The following is a 13,722-nucleotide window of genomic DNA, read 5'->3' as shown; positions in this document are numbered from 1 at the left end:
GAATGGATCTATTGAAGAATGGAATTAAGATTTTGTTGAAATTCTTCCCTGCCTTCTAGGATGCAATCTTTGGAGTTGTGGGTGGTGGTGGTGATGGAAACTACTGAGAACTTCCATAAGGAGCAATTTGATTAATGGATGTTTTCCATCTAATTTTTCCTTTGAATTTTTTTGTTCTTTCAAAATAAGTTCCACATTGCTCAGGAAAATGTAAGTAACCGATTCCTTTGGAATGTGCTTCCCAGAATTCCTTGAAAGTCACATGACATGAATCAGGCTAGATCACTTACCTATATATCTTACACTGTATCATTAATGGTAACATAAATGACCAAGCACAATGTACAATAGAATTTGTTATCATCTGTCTATTCCCTCCTCAAGGTCTTTCTTTTGTCTTTTGGCCATATATATTTAAGCTTCAGTAATGTTGTTTGGTCAATGAAGCATCAGAGAAATGGTAACTTCTAAAAGGTGGAAGCCAAATTGAATATCTAGAGTTAAACCAAGGAGAAATATTTACACTGAATATGTCATGAATATTTTAATGCTATTAAAATATTCATATTTTTCAACATAAACATATGTTGATGCTATGTTTTAGAATGACAATGCATTGTACAATAGCTAACTGTATTTTTAAAATTCAGTCTGTGCTCATTGCAGAGTGTCTGAGTGTAGGAAATAGTTCTTCTCAGGATGAGGTTCCTGTGGCTAAATCTACTGAACCTCAGTGCCAAACTGTGTGAGCTGAGAGTATATCACCAAGTATCTTGCAGATACTTAGAGCAGGGGTGTCAAACTCATGTCGTCACGGCAGCATCATGCGACATATCAGGACTTTTCTCCCCTTCATTAAATGAGTGTGGGCGTGGCCAGTGCATGATGCATCTGGCCCGTGGGCTGGGAGTTTGACAACCCTGACTTAGAGTATTACAGGAAAATATGACTAATAGTCAGTGGTGGGATTCAAATAATTAAACAACCGGTTCTCTGCCCTAATAATTTCTTCCAACAACCAGTTCACCAAACTGTTCAGAAAGTTAACAACTGGTTCTCCCGAAGTGGTGCAAACTGGCTGAATCCCACCACTGCTAATAGTGTATTAAGTGCTTTCTACAAATGTATTTTGATTTTACTGCTATCTTCACTGAGAAACTATGATAAATGAGGGGGGTCTTGAGATTTTCAAGAAGCAGTTTAAACATTAAGATGTAAAGATCTTTTAAGAGTTTTCTGGGAGTACAGAAGTTGATGAGATTTCCATAACACAATAATCACACTTCGCAAAAATATGTGCAACTTTTCTCATAATTCTGTGGTGATCTTAGTTGATAAAGATCTTTATCAATACAAATTATTATTCTGGTAAGTAAACATTAAAGCTCTGAAACTTGATTCTCTCATTTTCCTTCTTATGCTGTCATGCTGCTCTGAATATAGCCCAAAGGAAAGCTTCTTTCAGTTTTTTGCTAGCATTTCATCCAAATACGCTCTGTAAAATATACATACAAAGAGCATCTTTACACTACCAGGAACAACTGACCCTCTTTTAAAAGCAGATCACTTCTAGAATCCCAACAAGCTCCTGAACAGAATTCTGTGTAGGATTGCAATTTCCATACTTTTTAGTCATCATAACCACCCTAAAGCAACTTTATGAAGCAACTTCAGATTTAATTAAGCATTTTTGGTTCCCTCAATCTGACAAAATGGTTTTGTCACTCATTTTTTTATGCTTAACCTGGAGAGAACTAGTGATAAGAGAGAGCCTTCAAATGAGCAAACACAGAATAAGTCATAAAAAAGAAAAGCTCTAATACCTAGATCACATGTAATGATGGAGAAGACAATGACTAACACAAGACCAATAACAGCACTGAAGAGTAGAACATAAAGGAAGAGGGATTTTCTTTGATGACATCTTTGCACAGTCCCTCTTGGGCCTTCATCACTCTGGAATCAGAGAAACACAGCAACAAATTATTTCCTTGGGTAGACAGGACTACAATAATTCTTATCCAGGAACCAAAATCAGGAGAAGTGTGAAGTCAGGTGAAAATCAGGGAACAAGTATCAAAACACTCCATTAATTAATGAATTAATGGAGGAAGCTAAGAGTGGTAGTTCAGCATGAATTCTCTACACTCAATCTAAAATATAAGAAGTACAGTTATACAATAATCCTTCATTGGATGCTATTTTCTATTGTAAAATATTGTTTTACATTATTTTATTTGTTTAAAATAATTGTTTAATTGTTTAAAAACACTAATATTGCATTGATATTTGAATATAACCAATATCAAGCTTAACAAAAATGATTAATATTTCACTGAAACATACAATTAGTATTTTCTATGAATACTTCAGATTTTCTAAGCAGAATAACTTTATTATTTTTGTGAATCTTATACGATTATTAATACTCAGGACTTAGAATGTCACTTTTTAATTAAATGAGGCATTTTATGTTCCTAATAAACATACAAAATTTATCAACAAATGGGATATATTCCAAGGTATTCAAAACTGAGGTTATTTAATATGAAATATTTTGGGTAAATAGGAGTATGTGTGGAAACAGAAATGGAAGTGAACAAATTGCCAGAATGAAACAGTTTAGGTAGGATGTAAAATAGTAAGTCAACAGAACTAAAGTGTCATAATATGGATATACATGGGAAATACATTTGTGGATTTTAAAATCCCATTCCTTTCTCTTTTTTTAACTCTTTCATATACTTCCTGGTCTCTAAAATTTGGATGATCGGGTACCCTATAAGCTCTTACTTGTGTACTTAAAAATTAATATAACCTTGGGCATCAGGAGCTTCAGTTACTATATGCACGTCTGTCATATCAAATACTCCAGATAGAACTTGCATAACAATTTTCATAATTAAACTTTCATAACATCACCTCAAATCAATTTGTACCTCCTACTGAGAGTCTTCATTCATTGATCATTTTTAGAGAAGCAACCCTGTCAAATTTGTTGCCACAAAAGTGAAAATCTACATTTATTAAAGTGGAGAGTTCAAAAACATGTGTCATAATCAATTAGTTGATCTCTAAGATGCAATCCTAGCAAGTATTAACACCTGGACAATCATGTCGGCTCAGAAATTAAGCAGAAACAGACTTGGTTGATTCTTAAGTAACTGACCTCCAGGGAATACCAAAGCTTTAAGCTAGACTGGGAAGCAGCTAGCCCTGATTTGCTTTGATGGCAGCCTGCCATAATGTATGGGGAGGAGGGAATACAGGGAGGGGGAATGAAAGGAATCAAAAGGGCCAACCAGAGATTACAGTTGAATGATCCAAGGCCACAGGCATGGGAATGGAATGTGAACACCCACCAAAGAGGCACCAAACTTTAGAACTGTTACCAAAACAGCTAATTTCAACTTTATTGAACACTCACAAGATAAACATGGGGGAGGGCCTGGGGGAAGGGAAAATTACTGACTTTACACAGAATCCTCAGATCTGGGTTTGCTTACACTGTAACCACTTGGCTTTAGTAAAAATGGCTTGGCTTTCACTGAAAATGGAGTCAACGGTCTTTCTTTCCTATATGCCCAAACTGGGACAGGCCTTACAGAGAAGTCCAAATCATCATCATTATCATCATCTTCTTCATCACAGAAGAAAAACCAAACAAATATCACTCAAACAGATCTATGAAGTTACCAAATATTGCATTCTCCTTTAAAAAGGGTATTATTGGCATAGTCTTGAAAATGATTAACTAAACTATGGTATATATCTATACCAGTGGTGGGTTGCCCCTTGTTCGCACCGGTTGTATAGAACTGGTAGTAAAACCAGCAGGAAGCTCTGCCCACCGATCCTGATGTCATCAAAACGCTTCTGTGCTTGCGCAGAAGAGCGTGCAGCCCTGCTGCAAACCGGTAGTAAAGGTAAGTAGAACCCACCCCCGATCTATACGTACATATGCACACAGTACTCCCATAGTTCTAACAAGAAAACAAAATGGATGTCTCCATGAAATCACTGGGAACTGAGCTTAATTTGATGGAGACTTTACTTTTTCAAGTCTTGATTAGCCATGAAAAGAAATTAAATGGCAGACATGCACTTGGAAAAGTTGCTGCAAATACATCAGTGTTTTTCAACATTAGCAACTTCAAGATGTGTGGGCGTTCCCCAGCCATCATGCTGGCTGGGGAATTCTGGGAGTGGAAGTCCACACATCCTGAAGCTGCTGAGGTTGAGAACAACAGTTTACAGCATTAAGTAAAGGAAAAACAACATGTACAGAATGATGAAAGTGCAACAAAGGATATGCTGGCCCAAATTTGCCAAAAAGAAATATACCTCAGTCATCTCTGTTGTGTTCGGCGGTACCCGGCAACTGGGGATGCCGCCCGGGGATTGGCTAAGAGGCGTGGCCTCTTAAACACAGGATTAATAGTGTTTCCTGATTGGTAGCCCTCTGACAGCGGGGCAGTATTTAAGAGCTGTCTGGTTTCCTCAGGGTTGTTCACAGTTACCATGTCTGTTCTGTTGTTAAATAAAGAGTTCTGTTGATACGCAACCTCATCTAATTCATGCCACGCTAAGAATTTAATAATCTCTATGAATCACTGCTATATAATAAGGAAGTTAGAATGAAGTTCTTGAATCTTATAGGACTGACTCTTTTTTAATCTGCCCTACCACACATAATGCCTGTCATTTTTAAAAGAATGAAATAAATAATGAAATCATTTTGCCATTCAGGCAATTGCCTCAAACCCACGGCAACTCTTCCAAGTCAGAAACTCACAGTACTTTCATTAATATTTTGAACTGAAAGGGATAGAATACTTGATTTTCAGCACAATTTTCTGCAAGAGAGCCAAGTTAGATGTAGTGTTTAAGGTGCTGGCTTAGAAACCAGGACACCATGAGTTTTAGTCCTTCCCTAATCCTGAAAGCCTTCTGGGTGACTATGGGACAGTTACCCTCTCTCAGTTCAATTTACCTCACAGGATTGTTGTGGGTTAAACAGAAAGAAATATTATGTATGTTTACTGCCTTGAGTTATTTATTAAAAAAATATTTTTCATACAGAACTAAATTAACAGCCTGAATATTTTAGGGCAGAAAATGCAGTCTTACTCCTTTTCTTTCTAACATTTTTTCTATGAAGTGGCAAAGAGCTGAACTTTTTCATAGATAATGGAGAAACTTTCTGTTTACCAAACCATCTCCTGAACATTTGTCAGCTCGTCAACCAATCATCATGATTATTTTTATAATTATAATTATAAATTATAATTCTATAATTTTCTAGAGCTGAATTCAGCATGTCGCATTTTGCTACCTATTGTTTCTGTGGATATAAGTCTGTGTGAGATAATCATAGAGAGAGTGGCAGTTGAGGAAGGAGGAAAGCGATTATTGTATGCCGAGAGCAAGCCCAAGACCCACCTAGCACCTTCAGCCATATAATCACTTCCAGGTCATCCTCAACTCTTGCCATTTCTGTATGCAGGCATATAAAGCAAGGATTGCCAAATCCCTGGAATAAAAGATTCAGGGAAAAGATTTGGAAAAACCATTTTCTGAGGTTCTTGGTGTAACCAAGGTTAAAATCAGCAGATGGAAGCAGCATATGATAGTACTTAAGTGACTATTAAATGTTAAGTGAATTTCGTTGTAAGGGTATACGATGTATACATGTACAATGACAATATTATTATTATTTACTTTATTCATTAAACATGAAACTCAGTCAACTGAACATTCAAAAATGCATCACAAATACCATTGGCTGGTGCTAATGGTTGATACGGGTTGCTGCCAGCATCCTAGGTATCAACCAAGTACCTTCTTAAGATGTACAATGTTCCAAATAGTGGAGGTTTTTGTTGTTGTTGTTGTTGTTGTTGTTGTTGTTGTTGTTGTTATTATTATTATTATTATTATTATTATTATTATTATTATTATGTTCATATATGTGTGTGTATATATATATGTATGTATATATATATATATATATATATATATATATATATATATATATATATATGATAATCTTCAATCTAGTGATCTCCATAGGAGTTAGAGCTGAAACATCTGGTATTCCCAACTGGGAAGTTTGGGGCATGTCATTCTAAGAAAAAAAAAACCGTTTTATCATACTGAGTTCTAAAACAGTGAGAAAGGTAGTAAGGAGCTATCTTACATTTTCTTATTTGGAGCTAGGCCAAAACAAAACTTAGTTAGTCTCATTAAAGAAAACATGGCAGAATTAACATAAATCTTTAAGGTGCAAACAATATATAATTATATCTAATTTCCAAGTCAAAGTAACTTTAGAATATGTGTAGCCTTAGGTGTTAATAACAGTTCATCAAAGCAAATCCATTGTACAGAAAAATTATTCACTTTATTGAATATTGTGCAACATTCCCAACGTTCAATTAAAAAAAAAGAATGTCATACATGTAAATATCAGCTGTTTTCTCATTTTGTGAAGTCTGTATCATTATGTGAAATCTGAACTTTGCATGTATCAGGCAGCTCAGTGCTATTTTTGGTATTCTGTAAAATGACAAGGTTAATTTTTCCTGATACAAAATTCTCCATAAAATTCCACTTTTGATCTGAAATTTAGGAGCTCTGCCCATGCCAAATGTTGTTTTTGCTTGAATAAATCACCTTGGCAGGAAAAGGGTAGAGAGAATGCTGGATTCAATGATGTTAGATTTGCTCTGTAACTGGAATGTCCTTTTCAATCAGATCATTGGTTTGTACCTCAGAAATGATGTAAGAAGAGGATTTGAAAAATAAATGTTATTTTAATCATTTATTTGCTTTACTATCTCCCATCTCTCATCAGTAGAAGTTGGGGGATGGGAAGAATATATTTTGTGTCAGACTTGTTTATATTATAGTTTTAAAGGAGTTTTGTTTTGTTTTGGGAACAGATGAATAAATTAATCTCATGTACTCTTCTTCACTGCTTTTTACTCCCAATCATTAGTTCTAATTCCTTGTTACTTCTCCTTTCCTTTCCCCAAAATCCCATTAATGTTGTTCTGAGATTTGCCATATGCATTTCTCATCACATGATCTAGTTTCACTCTCAGTGTTATTACATTCTCATAATATTGAGGCATATAAAGAACCTCCAAGAATATTTTTAGAAGACCTATGAATTAATACTAAAGACAAATCAAGTTGACAGGCATTTGTCCAAATAGTCACCAGGAACTAAACCTGTTACTGTAATACAATGTTCTGTGAAATTCGGCAAACATGATAGTGTTAATAGTGATCTGGCATATGTTAAAATTTTTCTTGCTTTAGCTAAAAAGAAAACAGATACTGAAGTGTGTGATTTATAACTCCCTATTGTGAATCCTATGGTATTTAGTATTTTCTTATGCTCTAGTTCCTGCAAATTTCAATCTGTTCTGATTTAAAAGATTTAAAAGTTGTTTATGCTTTTCCGACAGAAGGAAGACAACTATTTTTCCCAGTTTGGCTTCAAAACTGGGAACCAGGTAGAATGGGCTGTCCCCTGGATTAAGACAGACACAGGGGTCTCACTGCAAAGCAAGTGGGATATATGTGATATGTATTTTATCATCAAAAAAGTTTTCATTGCAACATATGTTATTAAATTAAATTGAGCAATTAACATAAAGTGTGACTTATGTTAGTAACAAGCATAAAAAAAATCTCATTGAGTTTGTATTTGTTCGTATATTTCTTATGGACAATCTCTACCGCTTGCAATTGATCTTACTTTAAAATATGTTCAGTTTAAACAAATCCAGCACAGCATATTCAAGAGGTGGGGGTGGAGTGGAGGTCAATTATTGTAAATGAAAATAACTGACAAGCCAAGTTCAGTACAGCCAGACCCCCAAAGATGACTCGTTACATTACATATCATTACATTTCAAAAGCAGTTGTAGATAACACTTGGAATGTTGTTGTTCAATATTTAGGAAATGACTACACATCTGCAGCGGACTAAGTAGAGAATATTAAAAAATTAATTCCCTAAAAAGACATAATTGTTGCTCGGTGGAGCATGGGGAAATGGGTATCACCACATGGAAGCAGTATCCTGCATTTGTTTTCATCAATATATACATACATACATACATACATACATACATACATACATACATACATCTATATATATACAAATTTTGTTGCAGAGGAAGCCTTTGAATGAATGTCCTATGTTTAATTTCTAAAAATAGATATATTCCTGCTATACACTGAAAGTTTTTGATGTGTAATTTTGTCTCCCTAATTCTGAGCCTGGCTGTAAATGATTTTCAATCCAAGCTTAAAAAAAAAAACCCTCTCTGCTTTCTGAACTGATAATTTCTCTATCTTAGAGCTAAGTCTGGCCCTAAAAATACATATACACAAAAAAACACAAACACAAGTTCCATTTTAGCTGGTAAACGTTTGTGTGGTGGTAGTGATAGAGACAGAGTGTATCTTTTCATTTTTAATATCAGGAGCAAATTAGCAACACGTCTTTTAGTTCTCAAATTAAAGCAACTAATGCCTGAGAAGATAAATGCCTAAAATGAGAGGAGCAAAGAGAGAGAGAAGTGGGCTCCATCCTACCTGTGCAGATGTCCTCATGATTTCACTTTTGAATTCTTTGCAAAACGTCTCTCTTTCTCCGAGTCCTTTACTCCACCTTCTCCTTAGGGGTTAGCAAAGTATATCATTTCAGAGCAGAGACCAAGCTTTCTCTTCCTACTCTGGCTGGAGGCATGACAGAGGAGGAGATGGAGGAGTGGCAGGGAAACTGGTCAAAATAACATCCCTGAAGGAAAAAGAAGCGGATAACTTTCCCACCCACTTCTTCTTTGTATCATGGTTTCCTCCTGGAATGTGCAACTCAAACACACTTTTGACTCCTTGGAATGGAATGTGTATCTTTCTCCCCCAAGTGATTGCACAGTAACTTCATTGCCTGCAATGGTTTTGAGACTGCAGCCTCTGGCTGTCACTTTGCTGCTGTATCCCCCCACCCTCAGGGATATTATCTCTTCCTCACATGCACATGGAGACACACCCAATGTTAGAATCCAACTGCTTAACCACATTTGACATTCAATCCATAGTTTGCCCTCACAATTGTCCTGCTGCTGCCTTTTACCCATTTTGCCATAACTTTGCATGCCTCCTTTGATCCGAGATACGTTCTGCACACTGCCTGTTTCAACTTGCCGTGCTGGGCCCTCATTCTGTTAATATGAAGGTACAAATAATGCAAGCTTTGACTTCCATTGATCCTTCTCCTTTTTCTCCCCAGTTTCTAAAACAAGTGATACTATAAATGTATTTCAGTGACTGACATTAGCACAATATTTTCTTTATGTGAATAGAATGTTCATAAACCTCTTTTGAAATATGCAGCCATCCAAATTTAGAATTTATTATAATATTAGTCTGGTAAGCACCTTCTCATTGGAAAGCACCCTTGGATAGAAGTTTTGAGGCAGAGAAAGCGAATGCTTAATTTTCCTTTTGTCAGCTGCTTTCTTCAAGCTCCTTCTAGATGGAGCACTGAACATGTTATCTAGTCAGGTAATGAAATCTCCACAAGCAAACCGCTAAGCTCAGAGAGCACCAAGGACTCCAAAGCTCTATTTTTTTTTTCTTTCTTTCTTGTCATCTCATTTCTTAACCCATGATTACACATACACAAAGTAATGTTAGAAGGGAAGTTATTGTTCTCTGCTCCTAAATGTCTCTCTCTGGAGAACATGGCAATGGAGAACATGCCATCAGACTCTTTTACATATGGCTATAGTATAATTTGCAAATTCAGCCTGCTTAGGTCAGATTTTCTGCCCTCAATGACTGTGCCCAATAATTCTGTATTTAGAAAGAAATTTTGCTTTTTTTTTTTTAAGGAAAAAAATGTTTGTTTGCTTATGAGATTTAGAAGCCACCAGACTCCAGAACAACTCTGAGAACTTTATTCTATGAAAAATAGAAATCAATAAAAAGGTTGTATGAATTTGGGCAAATAACACTTCCTATATTCTCCTTATAATATTATAAACCCAGACTAGAACACACCCCCAGACATTTTATCCTGAATTGCACATTGAGAGTAGCATTCTTACAATGACGAGATAAGGATTACTATGAAATACAGTTGGTTTCCTAGTTGACAGCAGCAGCAGCAGCAGCAGCAGCAGGAGGAGGAGGAGGAGGAGGAGAAGAAGAAGAAGAAGAAGAAGAAGAAGAAGAAGAAGAAGAAGAAGAAGAAGAAGAAGAAGAAGAAGAAGAAGAAGAAGAAGAAGAAGAAGAAGAAGAGGAAGAAGTTGTTTCTTGAATATGCTGAGGAAAGAGTTTTTTTATTTTCCTCCTTAGCATGGTATTTTTCTGTGAAGTTTTTTCATATATTTCAATTATACAGACTTCCATTTGATGCCAATAGAGATAAGTCTAGGAAAAATGGGATTTTCTATTATTGAATTGGCACGTATATTCTTATATACAGTGCAGGATACACCCATTGCTGAATCTTCAATAAGGGCTTTATACTAACTCAGTATTAGCTTCAAATCTCAACAAATGAATTAAGGGATAAAGACTATTTAGTTCTGATTCTGTGTCATCATCCTTAAATCCACAGGAAAAGCTTTTATAAATGTTTCCAAATTGCTCTGAAGCCCTTGTTTCTGCTTCAGGTTTTATTCTGCTTTTTCTTTATATAGACAATACTTTTTTGACAGATTCCACCATTGAACTTTCTCCAACCTCACATCTAATACTGATGATGGCACATTATAAGAATGCAAAGCATCAATAATCTTTAAGGCAGTGCTCAATCAAGGTTGACAGAACTGAAAGGGAATCAACAGGCAGAAAAGTACTGTTCAACAAGAACATGTAGGAAGCATGAAAGAGGCAAGAATTTGCAGATTCTGACTATGATTCATTGATGCACCAATTGCTACCAACAAATGCCTTCACAAGAAGCCTTTAAAAGAAAGCACAGATGGTGCAAGGTTGACATTGGTGATGATCTATGATTACCAGTCCACAGCCCTGGTGAACACATCCATTGGATCAACTGCATCAAGCCCACTATGAAGTTTTTCTTCGAAATGGCTTCTCTCTAACAATTTAAATGGCACAGCAGCAGATTACTTCCCATGCTGTCCATAGCTCTTGCATGATGGAAATCAATACACTGTGACCTTAGGAGCAGAAATTAGGAAGAACATTTTAGCACCAATACTTGCTTGAGAGGTAAAATAATGCTACATGAAGTATGCTTATGTGTTACTGGTAGTGATGGAACTTCAGAGATACTATTAAGCCAATATTAGATCTTACTCCAAAGGAGGGAAAGATGGGAGAGGGCAGAAGGAGAGTACCACACCACACACTTTGAGTCAGCTTCTGCTTAGTGAAGGCAAAAAAATGAATCTGTTACAACTTGGAGTTGGAACTTGCCCTTGTAAAAAAATGCAATACAGGGCAGGAATCCCAATCTTGTGATACAACATATTCTGAGCATAGTCTGTCCAACTCTGTGTTTAATTCCTGCAGGGTAATCTGGCAAGGCAGCTGTTGGTCCTGCTGACATTGTGCTGCAATGGCTCAAGAACATGGATTTGAAAGGAATATTTAATGCTTCTGGGTAATTAGTTTTATTGTAACTTACAGCAGGAAAGATGAGGAGGCACCTTCTTTTTTTTCAGGGCAATATATAATAAATATAATAAATATATATCTAAACTGATCAGCAATTAGAAAATAACTCCAGCAACATTTTTTTAAAAAATTATATAGGCACCCATCTTATTAGAAACTCATGGCAGTTCCCAACATGGATTGTATAAGATAAACCACAAAACCAGTGAGCTGCATGAGGATATCATTTATCATTGTGTTAAACCTGTATGGTAAGTCTGGGTTAGTCACAAGAGATAAAAAGAAATCAGGTATAAGCATAATTCAGGTTGAATATTCAGTTATTATTGTATATTCATTGCAGCTTTCTTTTGTAGTCCCCAGGCCTGTGCAGAGCTTCCAGTTCTGTAGCGAAGATTTTGAACTGTGCAGGTGAAAGGGCCATCTCTGTGTCCTTCTTCCTTGTCTCTGCTCTGTGAAGTAATGAGAGCAAATAAAACACAATGTGAATGGCTTGTCAAAGGAGCTGAACAGCAGGGACATGGAGTGACCATTTGTGGATATCAAGGCTTTATTTAAATATACAATAACACAGATAATAAAGCATTTGATATTAGCAACTGCAAAACCGGAAGTTTGGGCTCGTATCCCTAATCCATCTCTTTCAAAAGGTTCCTATCATTCCTTTGGTTGCTGGCACCTTGCTGCTCGGGAATGGCAAAACAGATATTCACAGGAAGACTGCAGGTTAAAACGTGCCTTCTCTTCTCCCAAACATTGTTTAAAATATCACTTGTGCTTCTCTCTGGAGCAACAGCTTATTCTGCAACTACTAAGTAACTTCAGAAGATCTTTAGCTATCTAAAGCTACCTACATTCTTACTGTTAGCTTCCTCTGATCCAGGTGACCTTTGAAAGATTTCATATACAAGAGAGAAATGGTTGGGTTACTAGGCTCAGAGGTAACACCATCCATAGCCTTTAAAAAGAGAGGACAACTAAAAGAAAAAGGTCATGCTTTTTTCTCCACACCCGCACACCTTTATGCTTATAAAGTGATCTGTCAATGATCCCTGGCATGAGGAAAGAAAAAATAATTCTTACAACTCTTATAACACCATTCTGTGGGTACACAAAAGGAAATGTGGTGGCTATGGCTTTAACTCAGTGCGGAAAGCCTATTCACTCAAAGGCATCCATGATCAGCAGATAAATCAAAATGAAGATGAAAATGCCCAGGAATATTATTGCAGCAGCTCATTCTTTAGTATCTACATTTCAGGGCAGCAGCTCTTGGAGCTAATCCTAAGGCAATAGAGCAGCTTTGTTGCTAATCCTTTGCTACTCTGATGGCGAGAGGAAAGTTGTAGCAGCCCATCACTGCTGCCTCCTCATAATACTTGACAAATAAGATGATGGAAATCCTTAAGATTGTTGTCAAAGTTCAGATTCCACGCTTGTGCTTCTCTTGAAAGAATCATAGAGTTGGAAGAATGTCTATGGAGATTTCAATCATCCAGGTCATTGTTGTCCCAAAGGTGCTTTTCTAAAAGGCAACTGGACTCTCTTGGGGGGGGGGGGGGTTTCCCTTGAAAATGGAAAGCAAAACATTTTCAAGGAAAAAAACTAAGAAAGTCTAGTTTCTTTTTAGAAAAGTACCTTTGGAAATAGAGTTGGAAAGGAATCTAAAGGTCATCTAAATTTCTTGTTCAGTGTGAGGTTCACTAGAGCATATCTGATAGATTATTGTCCTCCTTCCATTTCAAGATCTCTAATAGATAAGGGAGTATTCTTCAAAAACATGCCGGGTTGCTAAATATATGAAGAGTTTATTCTTTAGTTCCTCAGACTGCAGGAACCAGAATCAATGGATTCAAACTCTAAGGAATAAAGGTTAGGCTAGCCATCTTCTGACTATATAAACTTTCAGTCAGTGTAACAGTCATATAAAATGATGAGTTGTAGCATCTTCTCAAAATTCTCAAGTTATTTCTTATCATCCCACATAATGAGAACTTTCTATCAGTTTGTACATCAAAGATAAACTCACAGCACTTTGGAGACAGGGCA

The 13,722-nt window shown here is 36.3% G+C and overlaps 1 protein-coding gene across 5 annotated transcripts in view; it reads right to left on the bottom strand.

Moving 5' to 3' along the window:
- The window catches only part of KEL (Kell metallo-endopeptidase (Kell blood group)), a 63,187-nt gene extending 54,300 nt beyond the window's left edge, over positions 1-8,887 (bottom strand). For all 5 annotated transcript variants that reach the window (XR_011600069.1, XR_011600070.1, XM_070938455.1 and 2 more), the window contains exons 1-2: positions 8,614-8,887; positions 1,824-1,956 (exon numbers count right to left, since the gene is read on the bottom strand). Coding sequence is in view for 3 of the 5 variants with exons in the window: in XM_070938455.1 (XP_070794556.1) it covers positions 1,824-1,956; positions 8,614-8,631 (151 nt within the window). In the remaining 2 variants the exon portion in view is untranslated. The remainder of the gene's footprint in view (positions 1-1,823; positions 1,957-8,613) is intronic.
- Between the last annotated feature and the right edge of the window lie 4,835 nt (positions 8,888-13,722).

The sequence above is a fragment of the Pituophis catenifer genome, unplaced genomic scaffold (genome assembly GCF_029215685.1).
Source record: "Pituophis catenifer annectens isolate HBS135680 unplaced genomic scaffold, rPitCat1.0.hap2 SCAF_2, whole genome shotgun sequence".
Lineage (NCBI taxonomy): Eukaryota > Metazoa > Chordata > Lepidosauria > Squamata > Colubridae > Pituophis > Pituophis catenifer.
Note: the sequence above shows the minus strand (reverse complement) of the source record. Positions and strands in the feature narration are given on the sequence as shown.